The 25,215-nt window shown below is 42.7% G+C and overlaps 1 protein-coding gene across 1 annotated transcript in view; it reads left to right on the top strand.

Annotated features, from left to right (window-relative positions):
* usp12b (ubiquitin specific peptidase 12b) overlaps positions 1-25,215 on the top strand; it is a 98,128-nt gene that overhangs the window by 30,719 nt on the left and 42,194 nt on the right. Inside the window, exons 6-7 of the mRNA XM_084327886.1 lie at positions 3,854-3,930; positions 5,530-5,613. Coding sequence (XP_084184012.1) covers positions 3,854-3,930; positions 5,530-5,613 — 161 coding nt within the window. The remainder of the gene's footprint in view (positions 1-3,853; positions 3,931-5,529; positions 5,614-25,215) is intronic.

Below are 25,215 nucleotides of genomic sequence, written 5' to 3'. Positions count from 1 at the left end.
AACAGTGTTTGGACGTTACTGGTGTGTACAGAGTGTTATAGACAGTAACGGTGTTTGGACGTTACTGGTGCGTACAGAGTGTTATAGACAGTAACGGTGTTTGGACGTTACTGGTGCGTACAGAGTGTTATAGACAGTAACAGTGTTTGGACGTTACTGGTGCGTACAGAGTGTTATAGACAGTAACGGTGTTTGGACGTTACTGGTGCGTACAGAGTGTTATAGACAGTAACGGTGTTTGGACGTTACTGGTGCGTACAGAGTGTTAGAGACAGTAACGGTGTTTGGACGTTACTGGTGCGTACAGAGTGTTGTAGACAGTAACGGTGTTTGGACGTTACTGGTGCGTACAGAGTGTTATAGACACTAGTAACGGTGTTTGGATGTTACTGGTGCGTACAGAGTGTTATAGGTGTTTGGACGTTACTGGTGCGTACAGAGTGTTATAGACAGTAACGGTGTTTGGACGTTACTGGTGCGTACAGAGTGTTATAGACAGTAACGGTGTTTGGACGTTACTGGTGCGTACAGAGTGTTATAGACAGTAACGGTGTTTGGACAATGTTACTGGTGCGTACAGAGTGTTATAGACAGTAACGGTGTTTGGACGTTACTGGTGCGTACAGAGTGTTATAGACCGTAACGGTGTTTGGACGTTACTGGTGCGTACAGAGTGTTATAGACAGTAACGGTGTTTGGACGTTACTGGTGCGTACAGAGTGTTATAGACAGTAACGGTGTTTGGACGTTACTGGTGCGTACAGAGTGTTATAGACAGTAACGGTGTTTGGACAACGTTACTGGTGCGTACAGAGTGTTATAGACCGTAACGGTGTTTGGACAACGTTACTGGTGCGTACAGAGTGTTATAGACAGTAACAGTGTTTGGACAGTGTTACTGGTGCGTACAGAGTGTTATAGACAGTAACGGTGTTTGGACAGTGTTACTGGTGCGTACAGAGTGTTATAGACAGTAACGGTGTTTGGACGTTACTGGTGCGTACAGAGTGTTATAGACAGTAACGGTGTTTGGACGTTACTGGTGCGTACAGAGTGTTATAGACAGTAACAGTGTTTGGACGTTACTGGTGTGTACAGAGTGTTATAGACAGTAACGGTGTTTGGACGTTACTGGTGCGTACAGAGTGTTATAGACAGTAACGGTGTTTGGACGTTACTGGTGCGTACAGAGTGTTATAGACAGTAACGGTGTTTGGACGTTACTGGTGCGTACAGAGTGTTAGAGACAGTAACGGTGTTTGGACGTTACTGGTGCGTACAGAGTGTTGTAGACAGTAACGGTGTTTGGACGTTACTGGTGCGTACAGAGTGTTATAGACAGTAACGGTGTTTGGATGTTACTGGTGCGTACAGAGTGTTATAGGTGTTTGGACGTTACTGGTGCGTACAGAGTGTTATAGACAGTAACGGTGTTTGGACGTTACTGGTGCGTACATAGTGTTATAGACAGTAACGGTGTTTGGACATTACTGGTGCGTACAGAGTGTTATAGACAGTAACGGTGTTTGGACAATGTTACTGGTGCGTACAGAGTGTTATAGACAGTAACAGTGTTTGGACGTTACTGGTGCGTACAGAGTGTTATAGACCGTAACGGTGTTTGGACGTTACTGGTGCGTACAGAGTGTTATAGACAGTAACGGTGTTTGGACGTTACTGGTGCGTACAGAGTGTTATAGACAGTAACGGTGTTTGGACGTTACTGGTGCGTACAGAGTGTTAGAGACAGTAACGGTGTTTGGACGTTACTGGTGCGTACAGAGTGTTATAGACAGTAACAGTGTTTGGACAACGTTACTGGTGCGTACAGAGTGTTATAGACAGTAACGGTGTTTGGACGTTACTGGTGCGTACAGAGTGTTATAGACAGTAACGGTGTTTGGACAACGTTACTGGTGCGTACAGAGTGTTATAGACAGTAACGGTGTTTGGACAACGTTACTGGTGCGTACAGAGTGTTATAGACAGTAACGGTGTTTGGACAGTGTTACTGGTGCGTACAGAGTGTTATAGACAGTAACGGTGTTTGGACGTTACTGGTGCGTACAGAGTGTTATAGACAGTAACGGTGTTTGGACAGTGTTACTGGTGCGTACAGAGTGTTATAGACAGTAACGGTGTTTGGACGTTACTGGTGCGTACAGAGTGTTATAGACAGTAACAGTGTTTGGGCGTTACTGGTGCGTACAGAGTGTTATAGACAGTAATGGTGTTTGGACGTTACTGGTGCGTACAGAGTGTTATAGACAGTAACGGTGTTTGGACGTTACTGGTGCGTACAGAGTGTTATAGACAGTAACGGTGTTTGGACGTTACTGGTGCGTACAGAGTGTTATAGACAGTAACGGTGTTTGGACAGTGTTCCGTCAGGGCGGCCTGCGTCATGTTATCCGTAAAGAACAGCGCCGGCGGGTCTGTCTGTGACATTTCCCACAAGTCTTTGGGTCATTAGTGGTGGTGGTGGTGGGAGGAAGGAGCAGTTAATATACACAAATGTCAGCAGTGAAAGGGGCTGTAAGCTCTGTCAATATACACACTGTATACAAAGCCGTGGTGGCTCCCGCTCTGTTCGTGACAAAAGGATTACGACTGCAGGGGAATTTAGATCGCTTGTCGTTCTGTTTCTCCTTCCTTTTTGTTGTATCTTCTCAACATTAGTCGTTTTGGTGAAATCCGCTGACCAACGAAACAACGACCCTCGTCTATTTGAGATTTTTTTAGCCTTTAGATATGATTGTGGAAAAGGAAATTAATGTTTTTTTTTTTTATTATTGTGTGCTATTGTCTCAATTAGAGATGCACCGCTAATTTATTATTGGAACCATGCTGGTATTGGTCCAGTACCAGGCTAAAATCACCAGTTTCATCACGATACGATACGATATCGATTCTTTGGACAACGATACGATATTTGCCGATATCACAAAGTCTGCCACGATACGATACGATACGATTCGATTCAGGTGCCTGCGATCGATATGAGGCGATACACACACACACACACACACACACACACACACACACACACACACACACACACACACACACACACACACACACACACACACACACACACACACACACACACACACACACACACACACACACACACACACACACACACAGAATGCCCCTCACGCAACCCAGTCCCCCACAGAAAGGTAGACTGCCCAGTGCCCCCACCCTTGCTCTTTCCCAAGTCCCCTCTCCTCTCTCCTCTCCTCATGGTTAGCTGCAGTGCTTAGCATAGTTAGCTCACGCTAACGCAACGTTCATTTCGGTATTTAACGCGACATATTGGGCATAAAGGAATGGAGAGGATGGAAAGCATGTTAGATGCATTTAACCCCTTGTGGGGAAAAAACAACAGGCACTTATTTCGGGCAAAATAGGCGGACTCTGAAGCAATACTAACGTCTACACAGGGAGCTGCGCTGAGCTAATGTTGTTCCGGCCGGGCGGATATGCTCACGAGGGGATTTTCAAAATAAGAGTATCGCAATATGAATCGATCTTTTTACGTTGCATCGATCCTATTTGATTATTGATAATAGATCGATATATCGATCTGGATCGATGTATCGTCCCACCCCTAGCCGATACGGAGTCAAAGCCCAGGTATTGGTATCGGGACTGAAAAGGTCGGATCTGTGCATTCCTAGTGCAGGTTTGGGAGTTCAAAGTGAAATCAAGGATCTTTCCAATACTTTTACATACACTATGTTCTCCTCTGGTTCATTCATGCACATATAGGAATATTTTAACATGTATGCTTTCTCAGCTATAAATCCAATCCATATCAAGCTGGGAAATGTCTTTCTTTCCATTTCAGGTGAGCAGCAAAGACGAGGACTTCTTGGACCTTTCGGTGGATGTGGAGCAGAACACTTCCATCACCCACTGTCTCAGGTACGGCAACGAGGTGTATACTGTGTTTTCCAGCTGCTCGCTGACTGTTCTGGAATGTCATGGAACTGTTGGGAATATGATGGAATGTTTGCAAATATCATGGATTTTAATTAATTGGATGGTTTGGTCTTAGTCGACCAAAACTGTTAGTAAGGTTTTCTTTATATATATATATAATAAATATATACAGGTGCAGCTCAATAAATTTGAATATTGTGGAAAAGTTATTTTATTTCAGTAATTCAATTCAAAAAGCGAAACTCTCATAGATTATAGATTCATTACACACAAAGTGAAATATTTCAAGCCTTTATTTGTTTTAATTTAGATGTTTATGGCTTACAGTCTTGAAATCCCAAAATTCTGTATCAGAAAGTTTGTATATTAAGTAGGGGTGTAACGGTACGTGTATTCGTCCCGCAAATTTACAGTATGGGCTTGACGGTGCGGTACGTGCAGCCATACGATGAATACGTATCGTACCACTGGGTGAAACTAGGGTTGCACATTTTACGCTCAATATCTTTACTTTACACTGGCTTACATTGATCTTTAACGTTGAATATTAAGCTTGTATTGCCAAATTTAGATGATGAATAAAACGTAGAAGCTTGTAAACACGCATGATGACAAGCGGACAGACGATAACGACGCGCACTGCAGGCTGTTTCTCCCCGTGAGTCTCCCCTTCCCTCCTTACTAGTACAGGTGTCGGGTGTCCCTAAAACAAAACCTTGAATGAATTATATCATGTTTGTAACGCAGCAGGAGCAGGGTCATTAAAATTGTACAGTTTTCTTGCGTTTTCTTGTTCGCCCAATGACACACACACAGACACACACCAAGTGAAGTTGGTGTGTCACCAACACACACGCCAACTATCTCCTGCGTGCGGACCCGCGGACATTCTCTCACAGCTGACGGAAAAAAAAGCAATAGCCTACATACTTTTCCGGACTGGTCACCTGAGCTCCTCTCCAGTTGAACTGCTACTGTGTTTAAATCCAAAATATTGATAAATCCAAATGCCATTGTGTAACATGTCATCTGTCTTCACGTGCAGTTAAATCCTCTCTACAAGTGAAACTGAAACTTAACAAGCCTAAGTTGTTAAAGGGGCAGTAGGCAATTAATTTACTCAGTGGATGCCTGAACACAGAATGACACCAGTATCACTGACTACCACGGCAAGCCTATAGAAAATTATTCTATTTAATAATAATTATAATTATAATTATAAATATATAATAATTATGAATATGTTTTTCCTGTTGTACCGAACTCGTACCGAACCGTGACCGCAATACCGAGGTACGTACCGGACCGTGGCTTCTGTGTACCGTTACACCCCTAATATTAAGACGTAAATATCTTTTATATAGAAATGTCAGCCTTCTGAAAAGTATGTTCATGTATGTGCACTCAGTACTTGGTTGGGGCTTCTTTTGCACAAATTACTCCATCAATACAGTGAAATATATAGACTTCCACGATATTCTAATTTATTGAGCTGCACCTGTATATATACATACATATTACATAATGTACATTGTATTCACTCTGTCTATGTATGTATGTGTGTGTGTTTGTGGTCTACAGGGGCTTCAGTAACACAGAGACGTTATGTAGTGAATATAAGTACTACTGTGAGCAGTGCCGCAGCAAACAGGAAGCCCAGAAAAGGTGAGGTCACCGACCAATACGTTGTTGTTGTTGTTGTTGTTGTTGGATTTTCTTCTTTTTTTATCGGGAGCAGGTAAAGCTTAACACAATGGCGCCCGACCACGGAGATCTCCGTGTTTCGATTCCACCCGTTGTGGACAGAAGCACGGATATATCCGTGGCAAGTTGTTATTGCTTTTATTCCATTTTAATAACCTATTCAAGGTCACCGAGCGGCACTGCAGATTTACCCTACTCTTTGAATTCGCCAACGTGCATTACCGGCCAGATCCTCTTAGGGGCGCTGTCGCGATAATGGAGTGTGCCCTGTGGCTCAACGGTGGACTATTTTTTTTTTTACTTTCAATGGAGTTTTCAGTTAGCTCGATTCTGGATGTGCAGCCTGTAGCTTGGATTACGTTTTGGGTCGCAGATTTCACTATGCAATAAGGGGATTTATCATCAGCGAATGGACATATCGATCTACCAGATGGCGATCGATGAAGGGGAAATGCTTTGGGGGATCCCACCGGCCCACGGTAAGATCTTTTTCACGTAAAGTACATCCTGATCGGGCCTTGTTTTTATAGCCATCCATCCGATCAATGAATGAGGCTAATGAGGCTAACGTAGTTATTGGTAATCGATCAGAAACGACGTCCCCCCCCCCCCCCCTTTCATGCATACGTGCTTGAGGATCGTGCCGATCATATGCAGTTTGAGTTATTTCTGTATAACGGAAATGCCATTGGATATAACGGTAGTAGCTATTAGCCCTGTATCTCGCTTTCCAGGAAATATCCTAGCCGAAATCCCGTATAACGCTTATATTCACGGCGCTATAAAATGAGAACGTATTGATGACATTTTTTTTTCTTTAAGCCATTTTGAAGGGACGGTTTATGGTCTCAATTGACAATGAGAATGGACAGATAGCAATACTATAACGTATAGATTTAGCTCTACAAACAGCCCCACGTCTGTTTACATTTGCCGGCCCTCTAGAGATCGCATCCCAATGGCCCTGAATGTGTTAAGTGTCTTGCTCAAGGACACTTCAACACGCTGCCGGCAGAAAGCCAGAGAGAGGGGAGGAAGGGTTGTGAGGCAGATTCAACAAATTAATAAGCGGCTCCCACACGGCAGGTCTGCAATATTCAATGATTTATTGCACCTGAGTAGTAGGGATGGGCGTGAGTAATGTTTTCCCTAGATCGAGTACTTGCACGAATTACTCGAGTAGTGATCGGGTACCTGTTTATGCAAATCTATTTTTAGAATGCATAAAGAGCATGGCAGCAATAACAATGCACAGCAATGCTTATTGTCAGTCAAAACAGTTACGATTTGTTATAATTATATTACCTCGACTCTGTCTGCAGCAGGTCTCTCCACTCATGGAAATGCAGAATATTCTCTCTTTATTCTCTTTGGCTAGCAGTAGTAGCAGTGTTTGGGTCCATGTAGCACAACTAACCTTAACATTTGGCTAGCCACAACTTCAACCTGTCCGTATCAATAGTTCTCTCAAAAACCACTCGAGTTCAGTTGAAACGGCAAGTACTCTAGTAATCGATTACTCACGCTCACGCCCATCTCTACTGAGTTGTAGTTGTGACGTTTCGAGCGAACACTCTTCTTCAGACATAGGACATGTCCAGAGATACAGGGATATAAAAATAATAATAATAAAATGTATGTTTGTACTAGAGGTGGGCATAGATTCTTTTTTTTTAATCTAGATTAATCTATCTGCAATCCTGGAGTTAATCTAGATTAATCTAGATTAAAATGGCAAAAAAAATTAAAAAGAAATCTGCAGAAGGCATTCAAAATATGTGTGTTCTACCCAAATAATGACCAGAGGAGGAGATTTATCCTCTCCTCTTCATCTGAGGAGTCACTAGCTGTTCCATCTCCTTGTTCAACAGCATGAACATGTCTCTTCTTTTTGTAATTTCCAGTGTTTCTTTTAAAACCAGATTTATCGTAATTTTCTGTGCCCTTTTTTCCCACAATTACGACAATCCATTTCTTTACACCAACATGTTGGTGCAAGATGTCCTGTTTTTCCACAACGAAAACACGGCCCCTGGCCGCTTTGCCCGTCACTGACCTTGTGCACTCTACTCGTCGTTGCATGTAACTGCTGGGCTTCCTTTGATGTAGGGCTGGGCGATAAAACGATAACGATAACTATCGCGATAAATTATTTCCTCGAAATAAACATGAAACGTGGTCGCAAAGTTTCGATATATCGATTTTCCAAGTTTGGATATGAGCACGCACTAACAACCAATCGGTGAAGGAGATGGCCGAGAGCGAAGGAGACCAGGAAGGAGACCCAGCGCTGCACCTCTGGGTAGAGAGGTAGGACTCACTCAACAACAAGGCTTGCTAGGCTAACTAGCTTGCACGGCGACGTTTTATATATTTACGTGCAGAGTATGTGTGCGCTGTGAATTCTGAGGCCACGTTCATAGTAGTGTGGGGTATACAGTGGACGTCGTTTCAATATATTGTGGCGGAAGAGAGTATTTTAGTGTTATATTTATTACATTGCCATGAGATATTCCGCTTGTCGGCTAACTTCTAACGTGCGCGGACTGATGACGACATCAACTCGACTCGAGACATTCGCAGCAGCATAATAAGACAACAGGCTGGCTAGGCTAACTAGCTTTCACGGCGACGTTTTATATATTTACGTGCAGAGTATGTAGTGTGGGGTATACAGTGGACGTCGTTTCAATATATTGTGGCGGAAGAGAGTATTTTAGTGTCATATTTATTACATTGCCATGAGATATTCCGCTTGTCGGCTAACTTCTAACGTGCACGGACTGATGACGACATCAACTCGACTCGAGACATTCGCAGCAGCATAATAAGTTAATTAAACTTGACATACATTATATCGACGATAATTATCGATATCGAATTATATGAAAATAATTGTATACTTTTATCGCGATAACGTTTTTGGTCATATCGCCCAGCCCTACTTTGATGCCATTTCCATTGTTACACTGATATTGACAGCTCTCTCCAGTGTCAAATCACTCTCTGTCAGTAGTTTCTTCTGTGCACATTCATTTCTTAATCCACACACAAGCCTGTCTCTCAATGTGTCTTTTATTGAATCTCTAAATTCACAATGCTGCTGACTGGTTGCTCACACACAGACTGCTGCAGAAGCAGGTTTCTCCACAAATTCAGTGTAGCTCAAGCTCAGTGTAACAGTTCCATTGTTCCACATTGTCATCAAACGGTCCAATATTTCCATTAACCCAAGCCATTTCTGTTGTAAACACTCACAATATTCCAGTCGATCCTTCCGTTAGTGTGTCGAGTGGATTTCCTCTTCTTGTAGATGTAAGTGCCGCCCGCGCAAACGTGAGCTAACATGCTAACTCGCTAAGCTAACATTAATATGGTAAACAAAGGTCCCAACGGACTTCTTCTTTCTTGCATTGCGCAGATTCAGATGTACTCATCGCCTAATTGTGTTATATCCTGAGGACTTGTTAACCTCACCTGTATAACAATGATTACCGGACCACTACTTTAGTTTGACACATTATTCCGACTACAGCTCAGGTACATACTGTGCAATCACTTCCGGGTACCACAACGTCACGCTGGGAACTACGGCAAGTATTTAAGGACAATACATCACACTAATGTATGGCTCCCAGACCCAACTTTGAGAAATGGATTAACGGCGTCAATTGTATTATCGCGTGATAATAGTCCGGTGTTAACTTAGCCCGGTTAACGGCCCAGCTCTAGTTTGTACACACCAACTGTGTTTTAGAAAATCTCTCTGTCCACATAATAACCCAAAAGCGTTCACATGAATTGACCTGATGGCAGGCTGCAGGGAGCTCTCCATGGTCCTGATTGACCTGATGGCAGGCTGCAGGGAGCTCTCCATGGTCCTGATTGACCTGATGGCAGGCTGCAGGGAGCTCTCCATGGTCCTGATTGACCTGATGGCAGGAGGCTGCAGGGAGCTCTCCGTGGTCCTGATTGACCTGATGGCAGGCTGCAGGGAGCTCTCCATGGTCCTGATTGACCTGATGGCAGGCTGCAGGGAGCTCTCCATGGTCCTGATTGACCTGATGGCAGGCTGCAGGGAGCTCTCCATTGTCCTGATTGACCTGATGGCAGGCTGCAGGGAGCTCTCCATGGTCCTGATTGACCTGATGGCAGGCTGCAGGGAGCTCTCCATAGTCCTGATTGACCTGATGGCAGGCTGCAGGGAGCTCTCCATAGTCCTGATTGACCTGATGGCAGGCTGCAGGGAGCTCTCCATGGTCCTGATTGACCTGATGGCAGGCTGCAGGGAGCTCTCCATGGTCCTGATTTACCTGATGGCAGGCTGCAGGGAGCTCTCCATGGTCCTGATTGACCTGATGGCAGGCTGCAGGGAGCTCTCCATGGTCCTGATTGACCTGATGGCAGGAGGCTGCAGGGAGCTCTCCGTGGTCCTGATTGACCTGATGGCAGGCTGCAGGGAGCTCTCCATGGTCCTGATTGACCTGATGGCAGGCTGCAGGGAGCTCTCCATAGTCCTGATTGACCTGATGGCAGGCTGCAGGGAGCTCTCCATAGTCCTGATTGACATAATGGCAGGCTGCAGGGAGCTCTCCATGGTCCTGATTGACCTGATGGCAGGCTGCAGGGAGCTCTCCATGGTCCTGATTGACCTGATGGCAGGCTGCAGGGAGCTCTCCATGGTCCTGATTGACCTGATGGCAGGCTGCAGGGAGCTCTCCATGGTCCTGATTGACCTGATGGCAGGCTGCAGGGAGCTCTCCATGGTCCTGATTGACCTGATGGCAGGCTGCAGGGAGCTCTCCATGGTCCTGATTGCAGAGAAAATACACTCGATTCAAAAATATCCATAATATTCAAAAATATCTACCACAATATCGTGAGGTAACACTCAATAAAAAAAAATATATATATATATATATATATTAAGGCTGTCAAAGTTAACGCGGTATTGACGCGTTAACGCCCGATTCTATTAACGCCACTATTTTTTTAAACTCACGATTAACGATTACGTTTTTTTTACTAGACTTCACTCAGGTGTATTATTGATGCTCTCATTGATACTATGTTTGTTTCTGAAGTGTGTGTGTGTGTGTGTGTGTGTGTGTGTGTGTGTGTGTGTGTGTGTGTGTGTGTGTGTGTGTGTGTGTGTGTGTGTGTGTGTGTGTGTGTGTGTGTGTGTGTGTGTGTGTGTGTGTGTGTGTGTGTGTGTGTGTGTGTTGGCCTTACCAACGATGTTTTTGCTAACATACCCAATACACCGGACGTTGTTTTTGTTGACACCAGCCACGGAGAGGTGCTGGTCATAGAAGTAGGCTGTACCTTTTACCTGTACATGAACCAGGCCTTCCGGGACAAGTATATCAAATACCAACCACTGCTCAGTGTGATGGCTGACCTTGGGTATAGGTGTAGATATGGTGTACTTGTGTTCGGAAGTCTTGGCCATGTACACAAATCCACCATGACCGGTCTGAGAATTGCTGCAATGTCTAAAAGAAAAGCCAAACAAATTGCCAAATATTGCTCTGTCTCAGCTATTATTGGCAGCTTAGCCACGTGGAGAAGGAGGTGCTATGTGTACCCTTAAGTGTTCAGTGCTGCTTGGCCCCGATACATTTGATTCCCTGTTTATGTAATATAATTTGTGGAACCAAATAAAGTGTGTGTGTGTGTGTGTGTGTGTGTGTGTGTGTGTGTGTGTGTGTGTGTGTGTGTGTGTGTGTGTGTGTGTGTGTGTGTGTGTGTGTGTGTGTGTGTGTTGTGTGTGTGTGTGTGTGGTGTGTGTGTGTGTGTGTGTGTGTGTGTGTGTGTGTGTGTGTGTGTGTGTGTGTGTGTGTGTGTGTGTGTGTGTGTGTGTGTGTGTGTGTGTGTGTGTGTGTGTGTGTGTGTGTGTGTGTGTGTGTGTGTGTGTGTGTGAGGGGGGGGGTGAGAGAGATGAGGAAGGGACAAGAGAGAAAGAGAGCTGGGAGAGTGTGTGAGAGAGAGAGAGGGGTGTGTGTGTGTGTGTGTGTGAGAGAGGGGGGGGGGTGAGAGAGATGAGGAAGGGACAAGAGAGAAAGAGAGCTGGGAGAGTGTGTGAGAGAGAGAGAGGGGGGGGGGTGATTACTCAGCCCTTGTGTGGGTGAATGTAACAAGTTCCTAACGTTTTCTTTCCCCTATTATTTCATGCACACTTTATTCATTGTTTTAAATGATTCTTTTCTTTAAAGTTATTTTGTGCATCACTCTGTTTTGAATTTGAATGCAAATTTGCAATGCATGAGGGTCATCCTTTTGTGTTAAATGGCTGCATAAAGCAAGCATTTGTTGACTCATGTTGATAAGAGTATTAAGACTTGAAAAATATCTGTTTAACACTTTCAGAGCCCAAGCTTAATCTTGATTTACCGCTTGAATGCCCACCATCCACTTCAATGTTAGCGTTAATAACGCCTAATCTATGTTTTAAATTATGGCTATGTGTCTAATCTGCCTGTTGCTTATCAATGACTAGTTTTCCAGTCAACATTGTCGAAGCGGATTGTTTTTTTATCGGTTCATTTTCGTTTTATAGCATTTTGAAAAGCCCTTGTTGTCAAGGAAAATATAAATATTCCATGATAATCGCCTTTTCTGGAATATTCTAGAATACACAAAAACTGTCATTTTTCGGCCTATTTATGAATCGTTTTCAAATAAACGCTAGATTATCGATAGTATATGTGTACGTATGCACGCTATATAGGTGATCTGAAAAATCGATTCTCTGATTTCCTCAAAGCGATCGCCCACACACACACACATAGGGCGAACGCTGAGATCTCAGCGAATTTAACTCTGATTATCCCAAGACTTGTAAAATAGATTCCTTACCTCAGATCAGATGTTCTCCAAAAAGATCATTCCAATTCCTGATCGCCATTCCAAAATCGATCGCTTTTATTGATCCAACGCTACATACTGTACATAAATGATGTATTCCACGCTGTTCTGAGGCTCCACAATGAATCTGATCGGCTCGGGTTACATGCCTGAGAAGTAAAATGTGGATTCCGGATTTTTTTTTTCTCATCCATTTTCATTGAGTCCATTCCAAAAGGGTGCATTACCATCTGGGAGACGATAGGGGGCGGTTTTTCCCACATCTGAGCTCCTACAGGGGCTGCATACCAACGGGAGACTCGGTTGATGAAATATGAATTCAGATCGCTAATAAAAAATGTAAGCGATAATTGTCGTCGTGGGCATTCAGGCATTGGGCTGATAAAACGTCTTATCACGTTTTGGGCATTGAAAGTGTTAAGGTAGATACAAAGAAAATGCGATTAATTTGTGATTAATCACGAGTTAACTATGGACAATCATGCGATTTAATCACATTAAAATATTTAATCGATTGACAGCACTAATATATATATTATATATAGGCACAATAGGGGGTCCCTGACCACTGTCAAGCTTGTAGACTGTCACCAGATTCAAACCCACAACTTGTGTCCTGCCTTTCTGAATGATTGTCTGTCTGAATGTTACACATTCCTTCAAAGTACACAACCTATATTGTGCAACTAATGTATCTACACAACATTCCAGCTTAGAATCTTGTATATTTATTTTATTATTATACTGTATTTACAGTATCACTCAGTGGGAGGCTCACAATCACATTCTCGCTACTTAGAGTGAGTTATATACCTCGCAACGAGGGTTAGAGTGAGTTATGTACCCAGTAAAGAGAGTTAAGTACCGTCACAAAAAGCAACCCATGTGCTCCTTTCTGGCGCCTGCTGAGGAGAGCGTTATGGGTGTTTTACTTTAGAAGAGACACTAAATGTCATGATGACCACAGAGCGATGCTGCTCATGGTGTGTCTGTGAAGGGTGCCATCTATGGGTGTGTTTAGCTCAATGTGGTTGAATAGCCCCTAGGGGCTTATCCCCTATTCTTTCTTTCTTTCTTTCTTTCTTTCTTTCTTTCTTTCTTTCTTTCTTTCTTTCTTTCTTTCTTTCTTTCTTTCTTTCTTTCTTTCTTTCTTTCTTTCTTTCTTTCTTTCTTTCTTTCTTTCTCTCTCATTTCTCTTTCATTTCTCTCTTCCTCTCCCTCACATCACTGTCTTTCTTTCTCTCTCTCCCTCTACACCCGTTTCTCTCTTGCTCTCTTCCTCTACACCCGTTTCTCTCTCTCCCTCTTTCTCTCTCTCTTTCCCTCTATCTCCCCCCACACACACCACTGTTTCTCTTTCACTCTGTCCTTCTACACCCCTCTCTTCCTCTCGTTCCCTCTCTCTATCCCTCTCTTTATATCTCTCTCTTTCCCTCTATCTCTCTCCCCCCCTCTCTGTCTCTGTCTCCATCTCTCTCTCTCTCCTTGTCTCTGAGTGGATTGCCCCGGCGTGTCATTGAGCGCTCCGTGCCTCCTCCTGTTAAGTGCACTATGTGATGATGTCCATTAGTTTCAGAGAGGTGTTCCGCTCTGCAGCCCCTGCAGTCCACAGTGTCCACTGAGCAGGCGAGCAGCAGCAGCAGCAACAACACAACAGACGACACTGTGGAGCTGCTCAGTGGTCGTAGCATTATGGGAAACTAATGATGGTGGCACTACAGAAGGCTTTCAAGAGTTCAGCTGTTAGGAGGAAGGTTGTCTGTCCAATTCTCCCTCTCTCTCTCTATAGATCCAATTCTCCCTCTCTCTCTCTGTGTATTTTATTTTTTTATTATTTTTCAAACAAACACATAAACAAACATGACAACACACGATAAGATATACAAGCATTAGTTGACAGTGCACATCCAATGAAATCACATTTTAGTTAATTGTCATATATAGGATATACCCTTAATACCTGTTATCTAAAAACCTACACACATATGCTCCAGCTCGTACCCCCCCCTCCCGGACCCCCCATTGGATAATCCATCCATTTTCCCTCACTCCTAACCAGACATTACCATTATATGCTAGCTTTTATTTTCTCCACCACTTCTAACCACAATGTCATTTTGGATTCATTGAGACCCAAAATTCTTGCTGTAGATATTTCTTGATAGATCACATCGAGATATGTAATAATCCAGACCTTTCGGCAAATTTTTTCCGGTTGGAACCATCGTGATGCTATCAGCTTTTTAGCCACTGTGATACCCGATAAAACCAATCTCTTTAGCTGTGGATGTACTGCACACTCAAAAACATCATTCAGCAGTAATACAGAGGGGTCTACAGGTATATTCCAAGTTAAGAGATTTGATAATTGCTGGGTCACCTCTTTCCAGAATATCTTAACTGGTGGGCAGTCCCAGTACATGTGCATAAATGTCCCCTCGTCCCCATTTGTACATAAAGAGCATTTGGAGTCTTGTATAAGACCCATTTTTTTCAGTCTTATAGGAGTCAAGTATGTCCTGTGAATATAGTTAAGATTGATTTGTTGACGGTCCGGGTTCCTTGATGTGAGTCGAACATTTGCCCAGGCTTCTTGCCAATCAAAATCACTTTCCAGGTCTGGTATATCCCTCCTCCAGACGGAGTCTAGGTGGAGGGTTTCATATGAGGACGTTAATAATTGATGATAAAAATCTGAAACAAAACCTCTTGATGTCTCTCTTTCATAGAAGAATTTGTGGTATCTGTGGTGTTCAATTGGTTTCGTTAATGGAACACCTTGAGTCTTCAAACATAACAATAACTGTAAGTAAAAAAGATGTGTGGACTTGGTGAGATTAAATTTCTTCTGTATTTCTTCATAACTACAGAAACCCTGTTTGTTAAAAACATCCCCTAATGAGTGTATGCCTTGCTTTTCCCATATAGGGAATCTTATAGGTCGTTTTCCAATCAAGAGTGCATTGTTATTGAATAAGGGAGTATGAGTGTGCCATTTATGTGGGTTAGGATATTTTTTTTGTGTTTCACGCCATATCCGGATCGCATGAGTAATTATGGGGCCAAATTTCCATTCGCAATGCTTGATTGGTAGTTTAGTGTATGCTATGTCCTTTAGTCTATGTGGGGCTACTATGTTTTCTTCAAATTTTCTCCAGGATACTAATGCTTGGGGATCAAACCATGTTGTCAATGGTCTTAATGTGTACGCCTTAAAATAGTGGAAAAAATCTGGAAATGCCATGCCACCGTCTGCTTTATTTCTCTGTGCGGTGGATCTTTTTATACGTGGTGGTTTGTTATTCCAAATAAATTTGTATGTGGAGGAGTGTAATCTTTTCCAGTAACCCTCTGGAGGGGGTAACGGTAGCATTGAGCTGAAGAAGTTGATTCTAGGTAGTACGTCCATCTTAACTATTGATATCCGTGCCTGTACTGAGTTTTTAAGTTTTGCCCACCTATCAAGGTCGTCTTTGATTTTGTTTTGGATTTTTGTGTAATTGTGCTTCACTGTTTGTCTTATGGTGGGGAATATTTCCACTCCCAAACATCTAAAATGTTTTACCATAGGTATCTCTCCTGGGAGGGTTATATCTTTTTTTGCAGGGGCGTTAAGTGGAAGGAAAGCCGACTTCGGCCAATTTATCCTGAATCCCGATAAATCTCCAAAGTTCTCAATCAACTTGAGCAGATGAGGCAGTGTGGTGTTGGGGTTTTGCATGAACAGTATTACGTTGTCCGCATATAAACTAATTTTATGTTGTGTGCCCTTGATTACGATTGGTTCTATGGATTGGGATTGTCTTATATATTGTGCTAAAGGTTCTAATGATAGATCGAATAGTCCGGGACTAAGAGGGCAACCCTGTCTAGCTGAGCGTGATACCGGAAAGATTCCGGAGGTGATTATACCTGTTGTAATCATGGCCGATGGGTCTTTGTATACTACTTTAATCATATCAATGAAACCTTTACCTAACCCCATCTTCTCTAATACTGCCCATAGATACGACCATTCCAGCCTGTCAAATGCTTTCATTGCATCCAGGGACAGCATCGCCTTAGGTATGGTGTCGTCCTTGTCGGCATCTAGTACGTGCAGTATTCGTCTTATGTTATCAGTGATCAGGCGGCCTCTTATGAAGCCAGTTTGGTCCGGATGAACTAAAGACGTCATATGCTTTTGTAATCTGATGGCTAATACCTTAGAGTACAGTTTGATATCGGTTCTGAGGAGGCTTAAGGGTCTGTAACTACCGTACTCGGTGGGGTCTTTGTCTTTTTTGAGAAGGACTGTTATGAGTGCAATATTGTCGTTCTTATGGAAGTTCCCCTCCTTGACTGAGTATAAGATCATATTTAGTAATAAGGGTCCAATTATGTCCCAACAAGAGAGGTACATTTCTGGTGGGATACCGTCTCTTCCAGGAGCCTTACCACTTTGCATTTTGGATATGGCCTTCTTGAGTTCCTCTAGTGTGATCGGTGTTTCTAACTGTTTAGCATCATCCTCTGAAAGTTTAGGGAGAATAATTTGATTAAGATATGTGTCCATTTTGTTTTGATCGAAGGTCGTTTCTGATTTATATAAGTTGGAGTAGAATTCTTTGAATGTCATGTTTATTTTTTCCGGGTCTGTTTCAAGTACTTGTTGTGCTCTAATGGTAGTTATATCTGCAAATTTTGCATTAATTCTTAATCGCATGGCTAATAGGTGACTAGGTTTAGAACCTTGGGAGTACTGCTGTTGTCTTGTGCTACGTATTTGTATTTCCGATTGTTGTCTGTATATGGCATTGATCTCTTTTTTTAGTACCTTAACTTGATTTTCTAGTCGAGTTGAGTTGTATTGTAAAGAATTAAATAACGTTGAGTAAAGCGTTTCCAGTTCAGCCAGTTTTGTGCATCGATTCTTGCGCATTTTGGAGGAAAAGCTATCAGTGAAATCCTTGTTCATTCCCTTTACCGACATCCATATTATTCTGGGGTCTTGCACCGAGTTTGCATTCTCCCGTAGGAATACTATAAGAGCTTCTTTGAGTTGTGTAATGAATTCCTTGTTATTAAGCAGCATCGAGTTAAATCGCCATCTTGGGGCTCGGGAGGATACTGGATAGTATACCAAATGTTCCTTTTATGAGTAAATAACAGTGATCTGATCTGCATTGGGTATCATTTCCACTTCATAGTTATCAAATAGTCTCGGGGATGCAAAGACATAATCTATTCTGGATAGAGCTGCCGCGGTATTGCTGTTTTCCTTACCGCTAGGCCTGTCACGATAACACATTTTGCTGGGCGATTAATTGTCCCAGAAATTATTGCGATAAGTGATATTATTGCGGTTGAGAGAAATAATTTTTTTGAGAAATGTATTTCCCAAAAGTTTTCAATCAACTTTTTTTTTTTACTAATATAATGATAATAGCATAATAATGCAAGGAAACCGTTTCAAAGTGCAATAAACCTTTATTTAACATTGGAAGACATTTTAAATATCCTAAATTACTACCTAACCAATCAGATATGAGGTAGCGTCAGAAGCAGAGTAACCTCGTTCCCAGTTTTATCTCCGTGAGAGCAATGATAAAACGAGCAGAGCAATGTGTGTGGACAAGAGGCAGGTTGCTACGTTTACTGTAGGAAGGGGCTTTTAGACCCATGTTTTAATTTTTTGCTTCGAAAAGAGGGACATCCTCTCAATATGCGGGACGTGGGACATTAGGTAGAATGGCTGTGCAGTATACAACCAAAAGCGGGACACCTGGTCACCCTAACTGTGGCTCGCGTTTGTTTACTGTGGCTCGCAGATTATGTGATGGGCAAGCTACTTGGAAAATGTAGTAAGCTACACTACCAGTTACTCTCGATTAAAATATAGCTCAACAATAATCAAATAAACACAAATATATACTATCTCTATTGGAATGGAGAGTTTTCAGCACAGGATAATAATAATAATATAATAATAATTTAGGACCTGCTCCGAGGTCATTATTTGGCACACATGCGAACCATGCATACAATGCGTATCTGCGATTAACCCATCCCGTCGTCCTTCCCCCCCAAGGGCAGCCGGGAGCAGACAGGCGCCACGTGAGCCGCGCCAGGGGACCAATCCAAGTGCTCCTGTCCGTCTTCGTCAAGGACGCCACAGCGTTAGCGATCTTGTTGTTGTGCATGTTTTTCCATTGGGTTTATCTTATCGGGGGGGGAAACCCTTGCGAGCACGGGGAGAACATGCAAACTCCACACAGAAAGGCCTGGGAGATACCCCACCTGGGTAACTGGCATCATGGAAACCTGGTCCCCAAACTAGGGATGGGCAAAAAAAAACAGATCGATTGATCACATGATGTACTTGAGTACTCGTGGAGGAAAACGCTGTACAAAATAAACATCTTTTCCGGTGTTTTAGACTTTGCTCTTTTATTTTGAAACCCACCGACCGGAAGTATTGTTATTATCCTAGCAGAACCTATGAGCGGACAACTTGTGTCGTCCGGTTCTGTGTTTTTGAGCTAATGATAAAACAAATGTTGAGATTGTTGGTGAACAACTAACTTTAGGTTAGTTTTAACGTTAGCTACTAACGTTAGATGCAGCTACTACAGGCAATCAACGATGAGGAGGAAGCGTCATAGCATCAACACTAGATCTTTAATCTTTATTTAGCAGTCCAGTTTCTCCGGGCAGTAGCGTATAGCGTTTGTTCACGCTACATCACTACTTGGGTCTAAAAATAGCTACACTACAAAGAACGCTACTTGGTTCAAAAGGAGCGACGCTACCATCACGCTACTGAGAAATGTAGTTAAGCTATGTAGCGTTGCTACTGCCCAACATACGCATGGTGCTCACAGGAGCTCCCGTCCTGTACTCTGTAGTAACGCCAGCGGCCCGCCTCCCCACACGGAGAGGTACTGGTTCCCGCCTCATTAAAACAAACACGCAAATAGCAATTAATTGCGCCCATCAAAATCATTGCATTCATTTTCATTATTGCGCGATAAATTGATTTATTGCTTATTGCAACAGGCCTACTTACCGCACACATTTGCAAAATATTTCCTACCGCCGCGGTATTACCGCACACACACACACAAAAAAAAAGTTTGAATGCATTTTTTTTGTAGTCTACTCTTTATATAGCATATAGCCTGCCTCTAGTCTAAATGTCTATCTTTAGAGGATGACTTTGCAGCATGGATATTGTTTGGGATTCGGCATGCACGCATTCGTTATTAAAAGTGAAACACGGATTCGAAGTCTCCCCTCGGTGTCGCGCCCGCCGGTTACCCCCCCGACCCTTTCTTCTTATTATTATTATAACGTTACTACTTATGATTACAAAGGTATTCGATTTGTGGCATTAACGTTAGTATAGTTACACGTTCGTATTTACCGGACCACATAGCAAGGCAAGCGTTACTCAATTAATATCTAAGTTCCTTTCTTTGCTCAGAGCGTGCCGAGTTGTACCCATTCTGCGGTCTGTTAATAAAGTTTTCAATCAGACAAGTGTATAGAACGAAGGGCTTTTATTATAACATTTCGTTGCAGTATAATCATTATGCCTCGTTCCCTGAGGAGCGACGGCGTCGGTAATCCACTCCGGTCTCCGGTGGGAGCTAATGTACTATTAGCCGTGTTGTGATGGCTGAGATTCAGGAAGTAAACGCACTGCAAGATGCTCCAAGCATGTGACGGCGCGTATCTCTTCTGACCAATCAGTGGTCTGCAGTGTTTCATGTGACTTTTCTGGTACCCAATAGGGTCGCTTGGAATCTCGACAGAGAAGTAGGGTATATCTGCAGAGCCGCAAGCCCAACGAGAGCGTAATAATAATGATAATATAATAAAAAACAGCGGTGATGCCGGTATTCAGCCCAACGCTGCGGTGGGCATGATGTAACAGCGATACCGCGGTAATACCGATACCGCGGCAGCTCTAATTCTGGATAATGTGTTATGTCTCGCAGATCGACAAGAGTACTTTCGGGTCGTGGGGTTAAGTGATCGCCATAAGTCATTTACACCTGTAATCTTCGACCAATCCTTTAATGCATTAGATGAATTCTTTTGTTCGCTGGTAAAGGCGACGTAAGATTTGTCCATCCTTGGATTCCAAATGGCATTAAAATCCGCACCTATTATAAATGAGTAATCGGGAAGGTCTAACATTGCTTTGGTTAGTTTAGTGAAGAAACCCTCTTCGTACAAATTTGGGGCGTATACCGCTGCCAACGCTATTTTCCTGTTCTTGTGTACAATCTTAGCTATAGTTATCCGACCATCTACATCAGACCATACTCCCTTTAATTCAATATTCAACTTACGTCTAACGACTATGGCTACACCTCGAGTTCTCGTACCAAAAGAAGAGTGACTAATATTATGATATGTGTTGTCCGCTAACGTATCTATGTCTTTCTCTAGAATGTGCGTTTCGCTTAGCAGAGCAACGTCCATCTGTTCTTTTTTCATCAGTGTGAGCACGCTTTTGCGTTTGTGTTGGTTATTTATTCCCCCAGTGTTCCAGATCATTATATTCAAACTAGCCATAATCTATACATGTTGTTGTGTAGTTATTGGTAATGCTTCTGGAGTGCGAGGCAACAATAGATATACATCCAACTAGTGAGGTCCCGTTGAGAGCCGAGCTTAAAAACATACATATATACAAATAAAAATCCCCTTTCCCCCCCTCCCATCGAGAGTCGTACAGGATTGTGTCCCATAGACACATCCTACACTTATGACTCCCTCCCTTAGGCCAGTGGTTCCCAACCTTTTTTTAGTACTGTACCACCAAAGCATTTCAAGCCAACCAAAAGTACCACCTACTACGTGATCAATCGTGGTGATGCCCAGGATGTATAATTAATAAATTAATAGTCTATATATTGTGGCAGACGGGCTGTGTGTGTGTGTGTGTGTGTGTGTGTGTGTGTGTGTGTGTGTGTGTGTGTGTGTGTGTGTGTGTGTGTGTGTGTGTGTGTGTGTGTGTGTGTGTGTGTGTGTGTGTGTGTGTGTGTGTGTGTGTGTGTGTGTGTGTGTGTGTGTGTGTGTGTGTGTGTGTGTGTGTGTGTGTGTGTGTGTGTGTGTGTGTGTGTGAGAGACCTGGATAAAGTCACATGGTCACACAGGTTGGCAGTTTATTGAAGTAAAGCTTTAGTTCTGAGACACCATTCACCATGGATAGCCACCAGCCACCATGACAGCACAGAGCAGTGTATAGTCAAATCGGCACGTACATTAAAATTGGCACGGCGGCCGATACGTGGCACAGCGGCCCTACATTAAAATTGACATGGCGGCCCATCCTGTGTGTGTGTGTGTGTGTGTGTGTGTGTGTGTTAGGGGTGGACGGTATAAACTGTATGAATTTGCTCTACGGTATGGATTTTGACTATACCGTGTAACCGGTAGTGCAGCTCTAAAATAGCAATGACGTCATGTAACCACAGCGCGACTATTTCACTCGCATTTGCCCCTAAAAATAGATAGAATTAGTCATAGATAATAGATATGTGCGAACTGGAAAAAGTTATTTAGGAGGCTTCGCGCAGTGGGCGTGCCAGCCCCTACCGCACGCATGTAAACACGGGTCTAGTAGTCTAGTGGGACGGGACACGGAAGGACGGCGGCGTCTCCCTGAGCTAACGTTAGCTTAGCTACCGTTACAAAATGACCCAGTCAACTATTCACTTTTAGTTTAATACATGATGAGGCATTGTCTAACCGAACGGTATCTAGTCGGCCAGCTACCGATAGCTCCTGACATCAACAAACGCTCCACAAAGTCTAGTAGAGACGTGTGTGCTACCTGTTAGCTCACGTTAACGCAAGTTAGTTCACCGTTCAAAACGAAATGTCCCATTGAACTAAATAATTCACTGAGGCATTGTATTAACGTTATATATCCGGCTAGCAGTAGCTACAGATAGCTCCTGATATCTAGGGCTGACCTTCGAAGCTTTTTTTGGCAATCGAAGCTTCGGGGCCGAGCTTCGATTTTAATTCGAAGCTTCGAATTTTTTTTTTTTTTTTGTATTATTATTTTTTTTTTTTTTTATCTTATGTTGTGGGACTTGTACAGCACTTTCATAAACTTTGTTGTTTTTAAATGTGCTCTATAAATAAAGTGGGTTGGATTAATTAATTAAGTACCTTTCGTGACTGAGCCAACAAGGTTTCACTCGGCTGTGTGATTTAATTCAAGGTGGATCGCTGTTGTCGTTTGAACAACTTCAGATTTCATGGGAACTACCAATCCCCCAAATCAAGAATGTTTAAGATGAATGAAGTAAGATTTTGATTATTTGAAATATGGCCTGTGTAGACTAAACTATGCACAGAATTATGTCAGTCTACAAGGTCTGGATTCTACATGGTCCGGCAATGTAGACCGTGTAGACTCCACTACAGACCAATTATCAGTGAATGTTCATGCATTTTTAAGAAGGGCAACTTCCACAAAAAAACAAAGAACTCACCAAAACATCTCAGTTGCACCTTATCTAAATTTTATTTCCTATTTTGTTTATTCATCCCAGTATCTTTCTTTCTTATGTGTGGAATTCTACAAGGCATGTAGGTGTATATGTATTTGAGGATGATATCCTTCAAACAGGCAATAGTGATGATATAATTTGGGCAGTGCTGAGCTGGGTTACTTTCCTCCAGTGTATTTGTCCCCCGGCCCCACCCAATGGCCCCATGCACACACACACACACACACACACACACACACACACACACACACACACCACACAAATCGAAGTAAAACAAAAAATGTCTTTTTTTATCCTTTTTTTTTTTTTTTTTTTAACTTCGTTTTTTTTTTAATGTTCGAAGCTTGTGCTATCGAACGAAGCTTCGAAGTATTTAAGACAGCCCTACTGATATCAATGTCTTATAACACTGATTCGATGCGTATTCGAGCTGAGGGCTTGCTGAGCACAGTTAAATAACGTTATACCTAGGGATGTCCCGATCCGATCACGTGATCGGAATCGGCGTCGATCACGTGCTTTTCAGAGTATCGGGGATCGGGAAAAAATAATAATAAAAATCGGCAGTCAAAAAAAGAAAATTTTTATTCAACAAACATGACCATGTCCACGTCTTAAACTCATACGGAGGCCTTAGTTTTGGTTTTAAATTACATATAATATATCATCATTAATGTATTTATTGTCACACAGAGCAGAATAATTATCCACAACAAACACATTCCCCTTTAATTTTCACCGTTGCAACAAACATTCCCTTTAATTTAGACGCTACACGCTACACGCGACCACAACAACAACACGTCGCTCCCGAAACACGGTTAATATCCACTGACTTGAGCAGCTAGACTTAATGTCAGAGGTTTGGAACTAAGCATTTTAAAATATAAAGTCAAGCCAGTTGCAATGTTTGCAAGGAGGAGATTCCGCGTGGAGGAAAAACTCATGAAGCAGCAGGCTGGAGGCGAAGTTTTCAGACTAAATTTTCACCTGGAGGATAACGTTACGTGACTGAGGTTTATCGTCGGCGTTTCAGACCAGAATGGACCATTACGTAAGTCGAACACTGAATGTATACTAATGTGCAAACATATATTGAAACTTTTAATATTTCTCATATGAAGCAGAAGCACATTTCTCAGGGTGAATGTAATAATAAAAGCCTCCGCTCTCGCGCCCCGGACTATTATAGGCAACAGATGGGCTTGTCTCGCTCTAGTTTCTGACACAAATGCGTCAAAATTGATTACTAATGTGAAAGATCGGATCGGAAACGATCGGATCGATAGATATTTAAAATCACATGCTCGGGATCGGATCGGAAGCAAAAAAAGGCGATCGGGACATCCCTAGTTATACCAATACAATAGGGTCCAGGTGCAGCGCCGGAGAATCCTGGCCGTAGCTCTGCTCGAGTTTACTCAAGTATAGGTCCAGGTGCAGCTCCGGAGAATCCTGGCCGTAGCTGGAGGCTACTAGATAATACAAGTACAAGTCTAATTATATAATATATATATTTTATAAAAAAAATATATATAAATAAAATAAATTTTTTTTAATCAAAAACGATGATACCGTGATATATACCGTTACCGTCTATGCTTCAAATTATACCGTGATATAAATTTTAGACCATACCGTCCACCCCTAGTGTGTGTGTGTGTGTAGCTAAGGTGAAACCTGGGAGTGGAAGAAGGAGAGAAGTGATGAGGAGAGATAGAGAAGAGGAGATTTTTGTGACCCAATGCGACAATTAATGTGACACTTAAATCATATATTCAATCATAACTAATCATATAAATTATAATAGCCATTGTTTAAAGACTAAAAAAAAGTTAGTAACTCACCAATTAATGTGACACTTGAGCCTGTCATACAAGCTAAGAACAGTTGTGTCTTTACCTTGAAGAAAGAGATTCAGCTGGTTGAGTTTGCTGAAAATATCAGAGAGGTATCTGCGTCGTCGAACATCGCCACAAGGGGGTGTGTGTGCTCAGACAGAAATGCCCTCACTTCATTGCGCAGCTCGAACAGCCGCTGTAACGTCTTCCCTCGGGATAACCACATGACGTCGGTGTGAAGCAGGAGGAGCTGTTTATGTTCTGACCCACCGTCTTCACAAAGTGACTGAAATAGTCTATGATTCAAAGGCCTGGACTGTATGATTAAGTTGATCACT

This window comes from Notolepis coatsorum, assembly GCF_963971535.1.
Source record: "Notolepis coatsorum genome assembly, chromosome: 13".
In the NCBI taxonomy this organism is placed as follows: Eukaryota; Metazoa; Chordata; class Actinopteri; order Aulopiformes; family Paralepididae; genus Notolepis; species Notolepis coatsorum.
The sequence above is the reverse complement of the archived record's forward strand: the minus strand, read 5'-3'. Positions and strand labels throughout refer to the sequence as shown.